This window comes from Papilio polytes, unplaced genomic scaffold (genome assembly GCF_000836215.1).
Source record: "Papilio polytes unplaced genomic scaffold, Ppol_1.0 DF823824.1, whole genome shotgun sequence".
Lineage (NCBI taxonomy): Eukaryota > Metazoa > Arthropoda > Insecta > Lepidoptera > Papilionidae > Papilio > Papilio polytes.
The window spans coordinates 155,631-178,308 of NW_013525380.1; the positions used below are offsets into that span (position 1 = coordinate 155,631).

The following is a 22,678-nucleotide window of genomic DNA, read 5'->3' on the forward strand; positions in this document are numbered from 1 at the left end:
CGGTGCCGTCACCGGAAAAACAAAAGCATACGTGAGTAAGCCGTAAATAATTAATTATAAAATGTCTCACGAAAGTTTAAATAATTTAATTACCATCAAGTGAGCAGTTCTCGTCCAGCTCGTTGGTCCTGAGCAGTGACGTCAGAGCGTCTAATGCTCGTTCCTGCGCAGCCGCGTCCGGCAGCGCGCCCGCAGCCCGCAGCAGCAGCTCCGGAGTACAGCACTCCAGGGCACCGGACCACATGCTGACTAGACACTGGAAATTAACAATAGCCAATATGCATATGACGCCAAATTGTACCAAACTTTTTTTTAAGTATACTTTATTACAATAAAAAAGTCCTGCAAAGATTTTTTTTTGCAAAATTTAATCATTAAAAAGTGTCTTTTTCAAATTAGATTTTTGACTTTTTGACCTTTAGAAGCAATGAGATACTTTCTTGTTTTTTACGTCGAAGTGACATCTTAGCATAAGTTATGAATGGAATAAGACGATTGACGTCAATTGTCTCATGACAACTCCGGTCGCGTTTTAGTCGCTCGGAAATGGTCGTAATTTTATTTTATTATTTTTCGCTCAATGGTTGAATATTTTTGGGTTATTTTATAACAAGTAGAATCGTTTAAAGAAAGAAAAAATACATGGATATTCCCTATTGGCGCAACACTAGATTATCGGCATAAACGTCACATTTCTGACAGCTGTCAATGTCAGTAAGAATTAATTTCGCGCGCATTCCTGACGAGGGACAAGATCTCGAGTGCAGTATTATAATTAATATCGCTAGAATCAATAAATAAATTGTTAAAAACTACCATCTTTTTCCTTATCCTACTCTAGTAAGGCGTAACAGGTTTTTGTCCTCCACATTTTTACAGTGGTAGTGCCCGCTTTAACATCTTAGCAGTGCAGGGCTCGCCCCCAGTAATACCACGACCACACAGAAGACAGGCGTCAGGAAGCAATTCCGTGTTTCGTCTGATGAGTGTGGTGCCGGAGGCCTAATTTAAGTCCCTTTCTCTTTACCACCCTTTTCTTATAAGGAGAGGTTGGGAAGAGGAAGTGGATTTGAAGGTGGAGGAGATGCATAGGAAGGGGAAATATCCTCTTTATGTGCGTCTCCTCCTCCGTTGTATAAGGGTAGGCAACGCATCTGCAATTGCGGATGTCTATGAGCAGCGGTCGCTTCGCCATTTTGGCGGTTTCGGGTGGCCGCTTGCTCGTTAGCCACCTTATGATATATAAAAAAAAAAAAACATAACTCTATCATACGTCATCTGTCCCTCGTGTAAGAAAGGCCTTAGATATTGGGATTTTATTGCGTACTAGCTGTTGCCTGCGATTTCGTTCACGCAACATTAAGATAGAAAAGTAGCCTATAATATAGCCGTCTATGTCAGCTACCCTCTAGTGAAATTCCCGTCGAAATCGGCTTAGCCGTTTTGGAGATTACCCGGAATGTCTGTCTGTCTGTCCGCAAGCCGCATTTGCGGACAGACAGACAGACAGACAAAAATTGTTTAACTATCGCAAAATATCTTTCCGAAATCTTCATTTTTATCGAATGTTTCTTTTTGATATTACAAACAGACACTCCAATTTTATTATATGTATATAGATTACCTGTATCATATGGAGCTGGTACTCCAGCTGACATCTGAAGCTGTACTGCACCGCTGTATGGGTCTTTGTTATCACTTCCCTGTCCCATACATTCACCGCTGGGAACCTGAAATATAACGATTATTACTTAAAAAAAAGTTTATTTGCCACCTTATAGTATAAAAAAAAGGATTTTTGATTAATCGCACCATTGGTTTAATATTTTACTCACTTCTCTCTTATTTGTCCCAATATTATATCAGCTTTGGTATTCAAACGTTGCAGTAACAGAATAAGTAGTATCGCATCGTGGTCACCTGGAAAATGTAAAAAAAAACAATTTTTAATACAAAAAGTACTCATATTGAATAATAAATATAGTTATTTTTAATTATATTACAATCTGTATTTTTAATACAAAAAGCACACCTCCCCTGTCGAAAGAATACCCCATCCTCTGCTAGTAGTGATCACCGACAGTTATTAGTCCCCTCCCCAGGCTGCAAATAACCACGCCTGACTGTCAGTACCTACCTCTGAGTATTACCCGCTCCCCTGTCATAGTAACATCTCCTCCCAGTCATACGACCCCTCCCCTGTCAAATTAACACTTCTTGCCCGTTAAATAAACTACTTCTAGTGGGCCCATCCTCTATCCACATATCACCTCCTCTGTCCTAATGACTTCTCCCATGTTCACATATCCCGCTATTTACATATCCCCTCCCCTGTCCACATATCCACTCCCGTCTAAAACACTTCTCCCTTGTTCACATTTCCCGTTTTTTTCACATATTCCCTCCCCCGCCCGCATATCCCCTCCCCTGCACAAATCACAACTCCCCTGTTCACATATCCCGTTTTTCACTAATTCCCTCCCCTGCCTGCATATACCCTCCGCAGTCCCTTTCACTGTCTCAATGTCTCTCCCCTGTCAATACATATCTTAGTGTAACTAACCAGCATTAGCCATAAAGTGGTCAGGCAGACAGGCAGCCAGCATGTCGGCGCGCGCCCTCGCCTGCGCCAGCTCGAGCGCGCGCAGCTGCAGGTCCACGGAGCGCGTGGAGGCGCGCGACGCCTGCACCAGCGACCCCAGCTCCGGAGCGCCCGGGGGCGAAGCCCGCACCTCCGGGCTGGACTCCTGCTCCGAGCGAGCTGGTGATTCTGGAATTTAAGAGCGGTTTTTTCGGTATTTCGGTTGGATTTTCGGCGCGGTATATTCCGTTTATTATATCAGGAAAATATCAGTAAGATATTATAAATGCTAAAGTTTAGATGGATGGATGTTAGTGTTTATAGCCTAAACGGCTGAAGGGATTTCGATGAAATGTGGTATAAATGTAGAGGATAGTTTGGAAGAACACATAGGATACTTCATTTTTTTTTAATTATACATGGACGGAGTCACGGGCGAAAGCTAGAATGATATAATAAATGGAAGATATCTTACAGATACCTTACTGTCCAAACAACCTTGCTTCCTTGATATCAGGTTTTTATTTTTGTTCCCATTCCCACATGAAGGGTTTTTTTCCATTTTATTTACCCCTTAAGTTTACTAGCGTGAAAATATATAGCCAAAAGCGTGTCGTACATGTAGGTTTTTTTACTATCGACAGAATTATTCAAAAATATAATATGATTTCTGACATCGTACGTCACGAAGTATTGTGTTTACGCCTTACACCAAGGGCCTTTCCCACCACTTGCTGATAAGCTCAGATAGATTAAAAATGTAACTGTCAGATAAAGTAACAAAATCCGATATTTACATCACATATCTCACAGGTCGTGTCTTGACATTTTGAACTTTGTGTTTTTTCCTGATCCGTAATATGTTTTTTTCCATTCATCCACAACAAAAAACAAAAATCAGAGATGCACTAAGACATGCACTATCACTAAAGTGGCAATGGGCGGGCCACGTCGCACGCTGCACAGACAGAAGGTGGACAACAGAAACCACGAAATGGACAGGCCCACCAGGCGCAAGGAAAGTCGGCAGACCAAAATAACGTTGGAATAACGATATCGTACAAGTGGGAAAAGAATGGATGAAGAAAGGGAAAGATAGGGACTTATGAGGCCTATACTCAGAATGGGGTCCAATTACTGGAATAAAAGGCTAAAAAAAATCTCACAGGTTGGATTGTTATCAGACAATTTACAATTTGGTGGGACAGGCCCTAACTATTGATATAGATTGTACCTTGTTTGTTATCTAGTTGTGCTCTCATCTCGTTGTGTTGTTCAGTCATTTTGTGTACAAGTTCTCTGAACTTAACGATGGTTGCATCTCTGTCCATTATCGTCTCCATAGCAGCTTCTCTCTCACGCACAGCCTGAAAATATATAACAATTATATATTAACTAGCTGTTGCAGTGCGGCTTCATCCGCATGAAATGTCAAAATTCAGCACAAATGACAATATTTTCCTTGATGTTGGCAACTTATGATCTCTTTCACATTATCCAAATTATTTACCCTCTATGTTTTAAAGCATGAAAATATATAGCCTAAAGCGTGACGTAAGTGTAGGGCTTTATTAAAAAACAATTATTTAAAAATATGCTGCAATTGCTGACATGTTAGGCAACAAAGAAGTGTTTGTTTACGCTTTATTATAATAGTATAGATAAAACACATTGTTATGTAGGACTAGCTACCACCCGCGACTCTGCGTGGAATTAGAAACAAAAGTAGCCTATGTGTAATCCTCTACATCTACGACTTTCATCGAGATCCGTTCAGCAGTTTAACAAATTATAACATTTAAACTTTTGCATTTATAATATCAGTAATCTATACTATTATAATAAAGCGTAAACACACACTTCTTTGTTACCTAAGATGTCAGAAATCACAGCATATTTTTGAATTATTCTTTTTTAATAAAAAGCCCTACACTTACGTCACGCTTTAGGCTAAATATTTTAACGCCATTAAACTGAGGGGGTAAATATTTTGGATAAAAACCCTAATGTGGGAAAGAGCAACTTACGGTAAGTTGCTGCCAACATCAAGGAAGCAAGATTGTCATCGTGTCATGTCATTTTGACATTTGTAATTTGACAAATGTAAACAATAAAATAATATCTTCATAATTTCATGCAGATGAAGTCGTACGGGAACTATTAAAAGTCCATCAGTATCACCTCTCTAGTAGCGGCGTGCGCCATCTCCAACTCCTCGCGGAGGTCCATCTCCAGCTCGCGGTTGGACTCCACCAGCTGCTCGTGGACCTCTTGCAGCGCCTCCAGCTCGGATACATCCTGCTTCAGCTGCTCCACCTGGATACACAGTACTGGTGTTACAAGAGAAGTAAGACTGCTCAGGTCGCCACAGGCCACAAAATGGGCGCCTGTGCGACAAAAACGGGCGCCTAAGTGACAAAAAAGGGCGCCTCTGTGACAAAAACAGGCGCCTGAATGACAAAAAAGGGCGCCTGTGCTACACTTTATGTTATTTTTAATACGGGTGCCTAATATCAGCATGTAGTTTATAGTCCTTTTCGCACATGAAGGGATTTTTTCAATTTATTTACCTCCTAAGTTTAATAGCGTGATATATAGACTAAATCTTAAAAAAATTAAGTGAGAATTATTCAAAAATATGCTGTGTATAATTCTCTTTATACTAAAAAGCCCTAGACTTACGACACACTTTAGGCTATATATTTTCACGCTCTGACAGTTAGGGAGTAAATAATTTGGAAAAACCATCAGCAGGAAATGGACGTAAACTACAAGACAGGGAATTTGACAAATGTAAACAATAAAATGATATTTTTATAATTTCACGCGGGTAAGCCGCACGGGCACAGCTAGTAATAAAGTATTTATACTAAATGCATGGTAATACATATTTATGGTATAACATAAACTTTGAGGTCCATAATATCAACAAATAAGGGCAAAAAAGCTTGTCATAGGTCTTTTACCTGGTCTTCTAAAGCCATTTTCTTCTCGGCCAACTGTTCCACCATCTCCTCAGCCCCGAGTGCCGCATCCACCTGCTCCCGGAGATCAGCCACCTGCGCCTCCAACTCCTCGACTCTCGATGACAACTTCTCCTTAGTACGGCTTAGTTCAGCTATCTCCGACTTGTATTGCTCCAAATCCTGGAAACATTAATTGGTAATTCTAACTAGCGTAATAGGGAATATTCATGTAATTTTTTTCTTTTTTTAAACGATTCTACTTGTTATAAAATAACCAGAAAAAAAAATTGACGCGAAAATATTCAACCATTGAGCTAAAAATAATAAAATAAAATTTCAACCATTTTCGAGCGACTAAAACGCGACCGGATTTGTCAATAGACAATTGACGTCAATCGTCTTATTCCATTCATAACATCACGCTCACTTCGACGTAAAAAACAAGAAAGCTTCTCAAGGACAAAAATCGATTCATTTTTATGAAATTTTGTCACAAATGTAGAACATAGAACATATATAATAATTGGTATTTTGTTTAATTCTGAGCAGTCACTTCCCGCAGTCTATCGAACCCTATGCATGCTTACATATTTAAAACTACGCAATAGATTTTGATGAAGTTTTTTTTAATAGAGAGAGTAATTTAAAAGGAAGGTTTATATGTACAATATAGTAAAATAAATACAGATAATTTTAGAGATTCCTGTGATTTAAATAAACATTGTTTTTCGCTTAAATTGTAATAAATAATAATAATTAACTAATAGGCTTTAAACAAGAGAAAATTTGTTTTTTTATAAAATTAAGAGGCAATCCAGCAAACAACCACTTGAATCCGTTAAAATGGCGAAGCGACCACTGCCTACCCTTAAATAACGGAGAAGGAAACGCACATAAAAAGGATATTTCCCCTACCTATGCATCTCCTTTTTCCCTTCCCATCCTTATCAAAAAGGTGGAAAGAGATTAAAATTATCCATTACACAGAAATGTTAGTTTAAACTCCAAATGAACAAAGTCGCGGGACAACACAAGTGTTCGAAGTACTTTACCTTGTGCATCTTCTGCATAGCATGCTTGTCGTGTGCCGAGAGGTCCCTGAGGCGGACCAGGGTGTCCCGCAGCCGTACATTCTGCTGCTGGAGTGCGCGCATCTCGTACCCTGTCGCCCCCTCGCCCACTGCGTACGGGTGCTCTGGTTAGCACGCGCACACGTTACACACATCACTATGTGGACGGTTGAATTGAACGAATGGAACGAATGAACATATGATATAGAAGGAGATGGATGCCACGCGGTCGTTGAACGAATGATATTGCAGGCTATATAGAATGTTGGGCGTAGACGAAAGCCCCGCGGTCATTGAATGGAACGAATGAACGCAGGCTTAAGAGTAGAGGGATGCCATGCGGTTGTTGAACGAATCTTTTTGTAGGCATATAATGTCGTCAGATGCAAAAGGAAGCCACGTGGTTGTTTAATGGATAATTGAAACGAATCATATTGTAGGCATAGTATGTTGACAGAGGTAGACGAAAGCCATGTTGTTGTTGAAATGAATGGTGAACGAAACGAATGATATCTAGCAATTTAAAATATGTGACGTCCACCGAAGTACTGTTGAATGAATGAATGGAGAAAGATTGAAGAATGGAACGAATGGAGCTTTGAGTATAAACCGTCCGACCCATGCGTAAATCGCACACAAGATATAGGCGTCTGTTTATTGAGGAATGTATTATTAATTCTTTAGAGAGGAACGAATGATATCGCTGGAGAATATAAATGAAAAAGTTGCCACATATGCACTCCGGAGACCAATATTGAGAACGAACGAGGAGTGACGAGTGAATGGAATGAAATCTATTCTATCTTTGAACATAGAAACGATAAGATACGTTTCTATATTTTATAACAAGCAAATAATATTCAACCGTCCACGACTTTAAGTTAGTCACCATGCTGTCTCCCACTAAATGTTTCTGTCTCTGTCTAATAGCATAAAAACTGCACATTTTAATGTAAAAGGTATTCAAAAGAACTATTACTAAATATCATTAGTTGGTTAAGAAATTTTACAACAAAAATCGCTAATATTTTTCATATATTTTAAAGTAGAAACTAATTATTTTCCAAATAAATAAAAATATATTATTTATTACTAAAATAACGAAATGGAAAACGACCGCTGCACATAAACATCCGCAATTGCAGCGTTGCCTACCCTTCATTGACGGAGGAGGAGACGCACATAAAGAGGACATGTCCCCTTCCTGTGCGTCTCCTCCACCGTCAAATCCACTTTTACTTCCCATTCTTTCCTCTTAAGAAAAGGATGGAAAGGGAAAGGGACCAAAATCAGACCTCCGGCACCACACTCATCAGACTGTAAGCAGAATTGCTTCCACTTCACGCCACAGTGCGAAGATGTTAAAGCGGGCTCTACTACTGTTAACACTTCTAACAATGAATAAATCATAGACAAGATAGAGCTAAGCATAGTTATAGACAGTCCAGTCATAGTCAGAGGGAGACAAAAATAAAACATGCTGCAAAATTAAAACAACACAAAATGTATAAAACGTCAAATATACATAATGGATATGAATAAATATAATATGTTATACATACATGCATAAGTTGAGTAAATAGGTCTATAAAAATAAAAATATAATCTTACTAATATTATAAATGCGAAAGTTTAGATGGATGGATGGATGTTTGTTAGCGTTTGTAGTCTAAACGGCTGAACGGATCTCCATGAAATTTGGCACAGGTTTAGAGCATAGTCTGGAAGAACACATAGGCTACTTTTTATCTCGGGAATAGTTACGGTTCCCGTGGGATTCATTAATTTAGTTTTTTAATGTTTACTCGATCATTGTGCAACGGTTCAACATATCTTATTGAAATTTGGCACAGATATAAAACAAAGTCTGGAGTACACATGGGATAAGCTTCATCCCCGAGAAATGTCTGGTTCCCGAGGGATACGTAGCTTTTTGTTATTTATATAGTTCGTATGTTTTCTAATACCACGCGGACGAAGTCGCGGGCAACAGCTCGTATAAAATACATAAGAACGGGCACACCTTTGACTAAGCTATCTCACAACTGTCCGATTGTTTCAGTAATTCAACTGTTTAGTTGCACTAGAAATCGAGTGCTCTCATAGGAATAGGAATCAACAGACTGAACAGTTGTGCGAGAGTTTGGTCAAAGATGTGATATAACAATAAATATAAATATATAAAATATAAAGTTATTCGACAATAAATATCTAACACAAACATTTAAATAAATAAATAAAACATATAATTAAAAAGCGTTTGTGTGAAATGTGTGCCGTATCTAATTTACACATAACAATAAAAAAATCAACATTATTTATAAAAGATTTTACAATTTCCATTTTATTTTTTATTGTATATTCCTTTCTTACAAAAAGAACTATGTATTACAAATATAATATTTCATATTAAAGCAAAAAAATATCTAATATAAGTAGGTACTGCCATATTTTTTAAAATGGAAGGAAATAGAGAGTGAGTTTGTAGCCTAAACTGCTGAAAAGATCTCGATGAAAGTCAGATGTAAAGGATACTCTGGAATACATAGGCTACTTATTTTTTTTTTGTTTAACGCGGCCGAACCCAGGAGCGTAAGCTAGTACTTAAGTAATAGCTGACGTAAACTAGCGTAAAAAAGTACATCTCAATATAAAGTAACACGAATTTTATCTAATTCTGATGTAATTGGGCGTGGTTTATCTGGAAATGGGCGGAGCTTATCAAATGGGCGTTTCCTACTTACGTATATTCCCTCCAGCCTCCATCTCCGCTCTCATCAGCTGGAGATCCAGGGTCGCTTCTTCCAACTTATCCCTGCACTGCTCCAACTCCATCTGCAGAGCTTCTGCTCTCTCTTCTGCCATCTCCTTATCCAGTGCTGCCATCTCTGCTGCCTCTTGTAACTCTGCTGTTTCTTCATTGTGTACTTCTAAAGCCTCTTGAGCTTCACGGACCTTGAAAACAGTAGCTTCTAAGAAACAGTGCTAGAATTTATAAGGTTAGTGAAGTAGTTTAACAGTGGTAGTGCCCGCTTTAAAATCTTAGCACTGCAGGGCCGGCACGCCCCCAGTAATACCACGACCACACAGAAGACGGGCGTCAAATGGAAGCAATTCCGTGTTTCGTCTGATGAGTGTGGTGCCGGAGGCCTAATTTAAGTCCCTTTCTCTTTACCACCCTTTTCTTAAAAGAGGATGGGAAGAGGAAGTGGATATGACAGTGGAGGAGATGCATAAGAAGGGGAAATATCCTCTTTATGTGCATCTCCTCCTACGTCTGATAAGGGTAGGCAACGCATCTGCAATTGCGGATGTCTATGGGCAGCGGTCACTTTGCCATTTTGGCGATTTCAAGTGGCCGTTTGCTCGTTTGCCACCTTATGTTATAAAAAAAAATTATAAGGTGGCAAGCAAGCGGTCACCTATATTCGCCGAAAAGGCGAAGCGACCGCTGCCCAGACATCAGGAATTACAAATGCGTTACTCTTAATCGACAGAGACGCACATAGAGAGGATATTTCCCCTTCCTATGCGCCTTCATCCTCAAATGAATTTTCCCCTCGCCATCATTTCTTTATAAAAAATTATGGAAAGGGTAAGGGACTAAAATTAGACCGCACATTCATCTATACGTGGAATTACTTCCACTTCCTATCTTCTGTGGTGGGAGAGCTCTACAGTGAGACGTTAAAGCGGACTCTACCACTGTTAAAATGTATTCTATGCTTGTATAAAAAGAGAAAATGTATGGTAGGAGGATGTAGATTGTTTTGATTTTTTTTAGTTATGAGTGTGGTACACTGATAGAGGTAGACATAGAAAGAGATGTATTCTGTGAAAAGTGACATGAAGAAGTGACTGAGATGACGTATGAGTTATGTGGAGGATATAACCCTGTTGCGACTTACGGGAGTAGGGTTAGAAGATGTCGATTTTCTTTATTTTTTTTATTTAAAAACCACTTAACAATATGCTGGTCTTTCATTATAACCGATAATAGATCCTCTCCCCTCCCTTATCCTACTCCCGTAGGGTCGGTGCACAGGGTTTTCGTCCTCCAAAGCACTCTATCATCGTCATCTGTCATCACTTCCTTCATCATGTCACCTTTCACGCAATCCATCCATCTCTTTCTATTTCTACCTCCACATTCATAACTAACGTCCGTCTTGTTAAATGCGATTCATCCCTTCTCATAACATTTTTTTTTATAACATAAGGTGGCAAACGAGCAAGCGGCCACCTGAAACCGCCAAAATGGCGAAGCGACTGCCCATAGACATCCATAATTGCAGATGCGTTGCTTACCCTTATACGACGGAGGAGGAGACGCACATAAAGAGAATATTTCCCCTTCCTATGCATCTCCTCCACAGTGAAATCCACTTCCCCTTCCCAACCTCTCCTTATAAGAAAAGGGTGGTAAAGAGAAAGGGACTTAAATTAGGCCTCCGGCACCACATTCATCAGACGAAACACGGAATTGCTTCCACTTCACGCCTGTCTTGTGTGGTCGTGGTATTACTGGGGGCGTGCCCTGCACTGCTAACATGTTAAAGCGGGCACTACCACTGTGATGACAATACCTAAATAATTCTATAAACTTACCTCCTGTTTAGCTCTTTGTAGATCTCTTTGTAATTGTGCTTTAGACTCCATTATCTTCGTCTTAAACTCGTTCGCCTGATCCAACTGCAGACGTACTCTTTCCAACTCTTTCAACTTCTCCCTATCTTCTGCGCGTCTCACTCTTAACGTCTCCAATTTCTCTTTCAGATCTTCCACTTCGGATTTCAGATTTGTTATCTGTTGACGATTAAAATTTATATAAATACTAGCTGTTCCCGTGCGACTTCATCCGCATGAAATTATGAAAATTTTATTTTATTGTTTACATTTGTCAAATTATCAATTAAAAATGTCAAAATGACATGACATGATGACAATCTTGCTTCCTTGATGTTGGCGGTAATTTTTGGTCTCTTTCCCACATTAGGGTTTTTATCCAAATTTACCCTCTAAGTTTTATAGCGTGAAAATATGTAGCCTAAAGCATGACATAAGTGTAGGGCTTTTTATTAAAAAAACAATTATTCAAAAACATGCTGTGATTGCTGACATCTTAGGCAACAAAGAAGTGTGTGTTTACGCTTTATTATAATATAGTATAGATAAAAGATTTGTATTTTTATATGTAATCAGCTAAAAAAAAAATCTAGACTGATTTACAGAAACTTTAACCATAAGAAAGCATTATTTTCTTTTTAATTTCACAGGATGCGACTAAAAAGCAAAAAATTTCTTACCTACGGTAATCTTATTAATATTAAAAATGTGAAAGTTTAATTGTATCTTTATTAGAGTTTGTAGCCTAAACTGCTAAACGGATCTCGATGATATTTGGCTTAGATGTAGAGGATAGTCTAGAAGAACACATGGGCTACTTACTCTTGTTTTTTTTTCAATTTTCGCGGGCGTAATCTAATCAATACCAATATAATAAAGCGTAAACACACACTTCTTTGTTACCTAAGATCTCAGCAATTACAACATATTTTTTAATAATTATTTTTTAAATAAAAAGCCCTACACTTACGTCACGCTTTAGGCTATATATTTTCACGCTATTAAACTTAGGGGTAAATATTTTGGCTAAAAACTCTAATGTGGGAAAGAGACCATAAGTTGCTGCCAACATCAAGAAATATTGTCAAGGTTTGTTATGTCATGTCAGTGACATTTGCTATCGATAATTTGACAAATGTAAACAATAAAATAATATTGTAATATCGAATTCAAGCAATCTTAAGTAACACAGATTGAAAAAAACGATTGTAAAAGCTCTAATAATGTTGGTACTCTACTTCAAAGTAATTACAAACATTAGAAAACATTGGTTTCGTCTAATATGGACACAGCATACCTCCTGTTGTGCTTGCATGTTCGCCAGCTTGTCTTCTACCGCGTTAGACACGGGTTGGGGGGAGGTGAGACTCTGACCCGGCGTGTATTGAGGGGTTAGAGTCTCAACGAAATTAGTCTGAAAATATATATCTTTCTTAAGTTTCATCACCAGCTTTTTATATCTACTGAGGGACTCTGAGTCTACCCTAAGTTAGGGTGACTAGGCCATAGTCAACCTGCACTGCGGGTTGGTTGACTTCACACATATCTTTGAATTTAAATTAGAAGGAAGGATATTTGTTAGAGTTTGTAGCCTAAACTGCTGAACGGATCTCGAAAAAATTTGGCATACATGTAAAGCATAGTCTGGAGGAACACATAGGCTTCTTTTTTTTTAATTCCACGCGGACGGACTTGCGGGCGAAAGCTAGTAATATAACTATAATTTTTATACATTCTAATATTTCATAAATGAAGCCATTTCTAAATCCAACCCTGTTATAAAATTAATTTACGAGTCAGAGCTATATCTATACGACAGGGTCGGATTCAAAACACATAATTTAAAAACTCCGACATGTTACTAATATATATTAGCAAAAGTTTAGATAGATGGACGGTTTATTGGATTGATGTTTGTTAGAATTTGAAGCCTAAATGGAAGAACGGTTGTCAATGAAATTTGGCATAGACGTAGAGGATAGTCTGGAAGAAAACATAAGCTTTTGTGTTTTTTAATTCCTCGCTGATGGAGTCGGGGACGAAAGCTAGTTAAGTAATAAATTTCAAGGTCACCTCAACAAATGAAGCTCTTTTAGTCAATTCCGGCGACGTTGCTCTTTCAGTTGTCGGCGATGTATACGAGGTTAGAGACTGTCGACTGCTCGCTAAAGATGTCCTGGAACTGAATCAAATAGTACCACTGTACACATTCTATTCATTTACAGCCTTTGACAAATCATCGCAAAACTGTTTAGTCTTGCTTCCTAAGAGCTTATATGGTGCAAACAGTTGAATTGCTAAAACAATCGACAATACACAACAGTGTGCGATTGTTTAGTCAATGATGTCAGTTGTTACTTTCAATATGCTTGTTGGAGTGCTTTCAGATATGCCTTATAGAGATGTAAGTAGTATACAGGGTGATTCTTACCGAACGGACCAACGGTTTTGTACAGATATAAGAAAAATCAGAATTCCGACTTAAATTTACCCGTACGTCCAAAGTAATGTGTTTAGAGTTGTTCTTTTAATTTCTCTACCAGGTTTAAGTCGAAAACTTGATTTTTCCAATATGTTTACAAAAAAAAAATTAAAACTATAGAGAATCAGGCAACATACTTTGCGTAAATTAAAGCTATTGAGGACCTCTACCTCAACAAATCCGGTGTTCTGTCCGTTAAGAATCACCCTGTATACTAAGCAGACCCTCTTTAGGGACAAGAACAAGTTGATGACTCTCTTAAGAAAAAGGTCACCAACATATGATTGTCTCCAGCCGATGAGGCTAGAGGCATCTAGCACTAAAACGGCCGTAGTTAACCTTTCTAAACTTTTTAATCTGAATTACTTTTGTTACAACAAGTAAGTAAATAGTAATACAAAAAAAAACAAAATCAACAATATTAGAAAAATTTTTATCTAAAGCAGTGGGCCAGTTAACTATGGCCTAAACAAACTATGGCCTGGCTCTTTGCCTAGCCTAAGTTAGGGGAAGCTTAGGGTAGGCTCAGAGCCTCTCAGTGAACAAACAATAAACATTTTTATAAAGCATGAAATAGAATCCAAGAACATCAACAAAGTATAAATATTCTTCGACTCTTTTATTCTATAAAAACCAAAAACCACAAAGCATCCAAACCAGAATATACAACAACCGTAAAAAAAAAAGATTATTCCTAACCGTCACCCCGCTGTCCCTACGTGGGGACAGATGAGAAAAAAAAATCATAACAATTCCATCTGTCACCTTATTAGTGATATTGGGACTAAAAGGTGGGAAGGTTGAAACTTTTTATTCTCACATGGGGACAGAGCAGGGTGACGGTTAGAAATAATCCAAAAAACGACCACACAATTCCATTTAAAACCAAACTATTTCCTTTTAGTAAAACATCTCAATATAGTTACAATAATCGTGTGTGGTGTTTACATTTATCGTTAAGAAGTATAACATGCAATATCAAGCAACGTTCTGGCAATACAATGTGATAATAACATAAGCAAGTTTTTATTAATTCATTAAATTTTCATGTACAATCGGGAAAAATTTCGGTGTTCCACTTTAAAAACTACAATAATTTGAACTTTTTAAAACGAGACGCTGAACAAAAATCAACACAACGCAGCTTATAAATATACGAACGAAAAATAGTCTGTTAGTAAACGATTAGTTTCTTTTTATTATTATCCTTTCGTGCACTCAGTAATATAATTAGTTATTTGTAAGAGGCGGAATTTATTTCGTTGCAATGAACAAAGCAATTTTTCCTAAAGTGGGACACTGCGGATGTCCGCGACTGTACCATTCAACACTAGACTTGTGATAGGAATTTTACAATAAATCGAAAATCTTAATTCGATCCCTGGACCTAGACTACTTTGAAACATACAAGAACACCCTTCAATAGGCAATATCCATATGACGCCAAATTGCACCAAACTTTTTTTAAGTATAGTTTGTTACTATAAAAACATTCCTGCAAAGATTTTTTTTAATGTAATGTGATTTAGTGGCAAAATTTAATCATTAAAAAGTGTCTTTTTTCAAATTCCCTCGCTAAGTTCTAAAACGCACACTATTGGTCGAAGCAAGTGGCTTATCTAATATGGCGTCGCTGTGTTGACAATACACAGTTCATTTACGTTAGTTTATATAGAAATACACTCTTGAAGTATTTTACTGTAATTTTTAGCTCAATGGTTGAATATTTTCGGGTCAATTTTTTTTTCTGGTTATTTTATAACAAGTAGAATCGTTTAAAAAAATAAAAAAATACATGCATATTCACTATTGTGCAATATTTTAAATATAAATTTTATATATTTTAAAACATAGTGCAGTACAAATGCAATGTGATAATAATTCACAAAAAGGTGCGATATATTTTCAGCATAAGTGAAAAATTGCTTTACCTAAAATAGTAGAGTACTATTTACAAAATGTTATGTTGGAGCCAAGAATATATTTACAAACAGTATCTTCTTATTAGAACACAATCTCTTGAACAAAGCGAATTCTATGTTACAACATAAAAGCAGTACAATGTATTACAACATGGTACTGTGCAAATTCTGTTACAACATAAAAGCAGTACACTACATTAAAATATTGAGCTGTGAAAATTCTATGTTACAACATAAAATCAGTACACTGCATTACAACACAGTGATGTGCAAATTCTGTTACAACATAAAAGCAGTACACTATATTACAACATAGTGATCTGCAAGTTCTGTTGCAACATAAAAGCAGTACACTATATTACAACATAGTGATCTGCAAGTTCTTTTGCAACATAAAAGCAGTACATTATATTACAACATAGTGATCTGCAAGTTCTTTTGCAACATAAAAGCAGTACACTATATTACAACATAGTGATGTGCAAATTCTGTTACAACATAAAAGCAGTACACTATATTACAACATAGTGATCTGCAAATTCTTTTGCAACATAAAAGCAGTACACTATATTACAACATAGTGATCTGCAAGTTCTTTTGCAACATAAAAGCAGTACACTATATTACAACATAGTGATCTGCAAATTCTGTTTCAACATAAAAGCAGTACACTATATTACAACATAGTGATGTGCAAATTCTGTTGCAACATAAAAGCAGTACACTATATTACAACATAGTGATCTGCAAGTTCTTTTGCAACATAAAAGCAGTACACTATATTACAACATAGTGATCTGCAAGTTCTGTTGCAACATAAAAGCAGTACACTACATTAAAATATTGAGCTGTGAAAATTCTATGTTACAATATAAAAGCAGTATACTGTATAACAACATAATGATGTGCAAATTTTGTTACAACATAAAATCAGTATACTGTATTACAATATAGTGGTGTGAAAATTCTATGTTACAACATAAAATTAGTACACTGCATTACAACATAGTGATCTGCAAATTCTGTTACAACATAAAAGCAGTATACTGTATTACAATATAGTGGTGTGAAAATTCTATGTTACAACATAAAATTAGTACACTGCATTACAACATAGTGATCTGCAAATTCTATTACAACATAAAAGCAGTACACTATATTACAACATTGTGCTGTGCGAATTGTTACAACATGAAAGCCGTATTCTGTTCCAAAATAGTGCAAAGAAAGAACTACATATTTACATATTGCAGTAAACAATACAATATTTACCTCGACATTGATAGCGTGCCGGCCTTTGTCTGGGCCGGGGACGCCTTCCTCCGCACACTTCACGGGGCATTTACCAATAATATTAATTATATACTTATAGAAACATACACATATGGAACGCGATGGCAGCACAAAACATAAATTAAGTACATCTATTATTTACAAATGATTAACATAGAATCGGGGTTGAAATATTTTTCTTATAAATTTGAGTATTAAATATATTTCTTAACAAATATAGCACTTACATCACTAAAACATGTATATTAATATTCTCGCAACTAAGAAATAATAAAATTTATATCATAAACATAATGTGACTAACAATTTTCATGGTAGTTTTTATTTAGTGGTGTAAATGTTTAAATAAAATGAAAAAATAAAGTCTTCTTTAAAGAAGAAACATAACCATCAAAAATACGAATAATATGTTGTATTTAAAAGTACAAGATTTACTATTTATGGAACAAAATTCAAAATATAAATACTAGAACATAAAAAAGGCATAATATAAACGGAAGGTAGCAACTAAAATCACTTAGTTGAGAGAAAAGAAAGTTAAATTTGTTACTATTTAGTAATAATAATTTATACCAAAATAAAACATTAACGTAATAGAAACATCACTAACTTTTTATACAGATAATACTAGAACAACGATTTTAAAACATAATTTTAGTTGAACTGTTTCTTTACGAGTTATTGATTTTAATTTGGTACATACTTTTGTCTATCCAATCTAGGCGTGTGAGAAGCGAAGCAAGAGTGCTAGCACAATAGTACTCACGTGGTGGGCCTAGATCTCTGCGCGACTGTTATACTAGCCAGGAACAAAACATACTATCAGTCTATGTTATGTTAAAACATACTATTAGTCTATTATATCATTTTATCGTTGAATAGAAAAAGATATACATTTTAAACTTGAATACACTGAATTAAAAATTCTACAGTAAATTAATACTTAATTTAGGGGAATTTTATTAACACAGTACTTTCCTACTAACTAAAACATGAACATTCTAAAAAAATAATAATTTTCTTTTTCTATTCACAATTATATTAATGTGATGGTTTTTGATGATATTTCTAATACTAACACATTTTTTATAACTTAATTACTAAGTGAAAAGACAATCTATTAGTATAAGCACGAGTTTTCACTAAAACATCTGTACAGTAGGTAATAATTTATTGACAGGTCATTTTTGAAAACTGGACACAGTCTTTTCAAATATATTGTCAGTGTGTCTGCTGGACAGTGTCACCCACTGTACAGTACACAATATTCCTGTATATACACAAAATGACTACTGTACATATTTTTAGCTCAAACCCACACCAATTACTAATCCTAGCACTCTTAGAACACACATAAAAATACCTAAACAATAAAAAAAAACCAAATAGCTTAATTTAACCATTACCACAAAACAACCAATGGAGATTTTTGACCGCTGTCAAATCCTAGCAACATATAGCCCTACAAAGATATATTTCTACAAACAGTATTACAAGGATCTTATGAGACTTTGACATTGATAGGCGCTAAGAAACTATAGTCAAAATCTATACCAAATTTCATAGATATCCGTTCATCAATTCAGGCTACCAAGAAACATCCATCCATCTTTCTTTCACATTTATTATATTACTGTAATTTAGCTGGCAACTCATTGATAGCAACACTAGCTATAGAATAGATTACTTGCGTCCTGTACTCAATGTGTACCGTGTACCGTTTGATCCTTGTATGTCCATCAGGACTCGGGGTCAACATTTGTGGTCTAGGACTTTAATCACATTATGTTAGCATATTGTTAATCTGTTAAAGTGCTTTAAAATGTATTAGTGATAGTCTTAACAATTCGTAAATTGTCTGTTAACAATCCAACATATAAAATTTGATGGAAATATCTTACACTAGCTGTTGATGGCGACTTCGCTCGCGTGAAATTTAAATAATAATATAAAACATAGCCTATGTTACTCACAGAAAAATGACCTTTCTAATGAAGAAAGAATTTTTGAAATCGGCCCAGTAGTTTTTGAGTTATTTCAATACATACAAAAATACATTTTTTTTCTCTTTATATTAGTATAGATAATAGGATTTTGATCCATTATCTGTCGATGACGTCATTTTAAGCAATCTGAGCCTCTATCAGCCAGTAGTGGGACAGGCACTTAATGTCTTTAGATATTACCATCTTTTTTTACTAAGAAACACAAACAATCTTTAAATTTCAACTAAAATCCATCATTTTAAGAAAATACACAGTTGAATACACATTTACAGGAATATATACTATTTAATTTCTTATATTTATAGTCATGTTAAATACTCTTGATACTTGCATTTAATTCATTATCTAAAAGTAACTTATAAATATTAAATTTTAATTTGGTTTAAGTAATCCTTAACCTTATTTATTTCAACCAAATCAAACAAATAATTTAAAAATATTAGATTCATGCAAAACCTTTATTTATCTGTTAAAAACTCATGTATCCTTTTATATAACACTAGCTAAAAAAAAACAAAAAAAGATATGCTATAAGTTCTTCCAGACTATCAGCTACATTGCCAAAATCACAGAGATTCAGCAGTTTAGGCTACAAACTCTAACACACATTCATCTTTTCCTTTGTGTTGAGTTACAGTGATTCTTAACTGGCAGATCATTGAATCCCAAAGTATGTTCCTGGATTTTCCTCAGTTTTAAAGTTACCCGATTTTCGACTAAAACTGTCAATTGTGTCCAAAATTGCGTGTACACAAGTAACTGTTTTTCTAGGACAAGCCTCATTAGGCTTACACACCATTCCTTACACCAAAAAGCTTTATTAAGAAACATTCTGTGACTCAATACGAATATAATCTTACTAATATTATGTTTGCATGAATGTTTGTAGCCTATACTGCTAAATGAATCTGGATGAAATGTGGTACAATATAACACAGTCTGAAAGAACACAGCTACTAAGCATTTATTTAATTCCGCACAGATAGTCGCGGGCAAAAGTTAGCTAGTGTTGTAAAAAGGATACATTCATTTCAAATTAAAATAAAACTAAGTGTTTACCCTTACATAGTTACAACATACCTGCTAAGTCTTCGATTACTTGAAGATTTTATAATAGATGGTTCCTCTGTTGAAGTTGTCATGTCTATTGGATTATCATCTCCGTCCAAAAGCTGGATTTGTGTTGGGCGAACAAACACACCATAGTTTTCTTCACACTGAAATTTTAATCAACAATCATGTATATTTATTGAATACTAGCAATCCACCAGCAACTCCGTCAGCATGAAATTAAAAAAAACTGAGTATCCTATTCCACACCATACTCTACATCTGTGCCAAATTTCATGGAGATCCATTCAGCCGTTTTTTTTTTTTATAATAAAAGGGGGCAAACGAGCGGCGTGAACACCAAGGTGGTCAGACGCCCATGGACATCCACAACACCAGAGGAACTACAGATGCGTTGCCGGCCTTTGAGGACATGATAGGCTCGCTTCTTGAAGGACCCTAAGTCGTATTGATTTGGAAATACCGCCGAGGACAGACCATTCCACATTGCGGCTGTGCGGGGCAGAAAGTTCCGCGAAAACCGCACGGTTGTGGTATGCCAGCCATCAAGATGGTGAGGATGGTACCTGGCAGTCTGTTGTGTCGTCGTCTGTTTAGGGTACAAACTCTAACAAACATCCATCTATCCATCCATCTAAACTTCTGCATTTATAATATTAGTAAGATGTTGAATTGAATGGCTAACAATGTTGACAATGGTGACAATGGTAGGTCAGTTTTAATATTCTTCCAGACTATCCTCTACATCTATGCTATATTTCATCAAGATATGTACGGCAATTTAGACTGCAAACTTTACCATCCATCCAAGCTTTTGCGTTTATAATCCCCCTAACTTTCGACTCTGTCTGCATGGAATTTAAAAAAGTAAGTAGCCTATGTGTTCTTCAAGACAATAGTCTAGATGTAGAGTATACCCTACATGTAATAAGATGTTGATACTGATCTTCTTGCGTAGTGGGTTTTCTCTGATAAGTAGTTACTCGACTAAATTACTAAGCTGGTGGTAACCAGGGTTTAGGCTACTAAAATTTTTTATTTCATTAAATTTTGCCGAATATTTCAACTTGAAAATACTTACACGAAAATAAGCATGACCACGTAATGTACCATTATTCTTTCCCTTAGGTTCATCCAATATCACTCCAACCCATCTTCCCGAAGCGAAAGTTGGGTACCCGACGTACGCCACGGTACCTTTTACATCCTTAGCAACCAGAATTACTCGCTGACCGAGAGACAAGACTTTATCCGTCATGATTAACTTTGTATAGAGCCTTTATACTGAAAATTTAATAAAAACCACGAATCTTCAATTAACTGTGCAATAAAAGAAATTAAAAAGAATAAACTACTCAATACCTTATTGGTAAGAAATATCAATTATTTATTTAGCATGTAATTGCCTAAATATACTGGAAAGTAAACATTTTATTACGAGCTTAATAAATGTTTTCTGACTTTTATTTTGCAAAGATTATTAAATTTTTGCGAAAGTAAGATGAAATCTCTTGCCAAGAAAAACTTAAATGTCAAAACGTCAAATGTCAAAATAATGACTAACTTCACAGCAGTGACACCCATAAATTCTGCCAAAATCATGTCTTTTGGCCACATTACATTAGCTAATATTTTAAGAATTGAGAAGCCAAGGGGACAATATTAACAGCGCCCACGATATCTTTGCCTATTCCCTGTTTTTTTCCTTAGGATTATACACGGAAATAGACTAAAACGACTAAGTCCTCACAGAAAAAAGTTTATCGAGCTTTCTTCTTGCATGTGGTCTAATAAACCTCAAATCATCGCAATTTTTCTTAGGCAACCGATTTTCGAATTGTCCGCAATAACATACCTTTAATATAGTTGAATTGTTCTACGACGTATATTTTAAGTATTGTGTAGTTGACGTCACGAAACTATGACGTCATCGTCATGTAATGCATATGAATAACTAGAACATACCTACGAACAGTCAATACTAATAAGCTAGACAAAACAACCGGCAGACATCTAAAAACGACGAATGTTGTAGTTTACCAAACGGCAAACTGATCTATAACAAGAATTAAGATATTCCAAGAATCCAATTTCATTTCTCCAAATGGTTTGCGATTCCTGGTCGCACATTAATTTTTTACGCACATTAAAAGTCATAAAACTAAAAGATGTGTAATGTAAATGCATAGACGGATTTATAAATTGGTTAATGCAATAAATTTAATTATTGTGAAAATGTAAGAAAAGAAGTTTATTTCAATTATTTTATCGTAATTTTCTATAAAAGCCTGACCTCACTGCGGCTAAATCGAGGTCATGACTCATGAGTCCATAATGCCGTCGAGATCCCCGTTTGCGCACAATCCTTATGGAAGTGGAATAAATTAATTTTAATGATCAATAGCAACCATACAGTTATTAACAATAGTTGTATGCATAATGCAGAATTATTCAGTCAATGGAAAATAATCGTGTAGTTGTTTATAAAAATACACTTTAAACTGCAATAAAAATGAAGGGTTAATGTTTTTTTAAATACAGTTCAGCCAACCTGTGAAAAAGTCCCGTTGGGGAGACCTACTTTCACATTTTTGCATTACCTGTACCGTTAGGTGCTAACGGAGCGGAATGTAATTTTTAGATAAGGTTCCTGGTTTGTTA

At 36.0% G+C, this 22,678-nt stretch overlaps 1 protein-coding gene across 1 annotated transcript in view; it reads right to left on the reverse strand.

The window, feature by feature from the left end:
• Nucleotides 1-21,547, reverse strand: part of LOC106103286 (dynactin subunit 1-like) — a 25,289-nt gene extending 3,742 nt beyond the window's left edge. The window contains exons 1-17 of the mRNA XM_013283016.1: nt 21,380-21,547; nt 21,099-21,301; nt 20,027-20,163; nt 17,707-17,739; nt 16,920-16,976; nt 13,317-13,425; nt 12,541-12,657; nt 11,226-11,423; nt 9,362-9,572; nt 6,600-6,742; nt 5,548-5,727; nt 4,763-4,897; nt 3,816-3,948; nt 2,564-2,770; nt 1,836-1,920; nt 1,625-1,730; nt 94-256 (exon numbers count right to left, since the gene is read on the reverse strand). Of these exons, the coding sequence (XP_013138470.1) occupies nt 94-256; nt 1,625-1,730; nt 1,836-1,920; nt 2,564-2,770; nt 3,816-3,948; nt 4,763-4,897; nt 5,548-5,727; nt 6,600-6,742; nt 9,362-9,572; nt 11,226-11,423; nt 12,541-12,657; nt 13,317-13,425; nt 16,920-16,976; nt 17,707-17,739; nt 20,027-20,163; nt 21,099-21,275 (2,191 nt within the window). The 5' untranslated portion in view covers nt 21,276-21,301; nt 21,380-21,547. The remainder of the gene's footprint in view (nt 1-93; nt 257-1,624; nt 1,731-1,835; nt 1,921-2,563; nt 2,771-3,815; nt 3,949-4,762; nt 4,898-5,547; nt 5,728-6,599; nt 6,743-9,361; nt 9,573-11,225; nt 11,424-12,540; nt 12,658-13,316; nt 13,426-16,919; nt 16,977-17,706; nt 17,740-20,026; nt 20,164-21,098; nt 21,302-21,379) is intronic.
• Between the last annotated feature and the right edge of the window lie 1,131 nt (nt 21,548-22,678).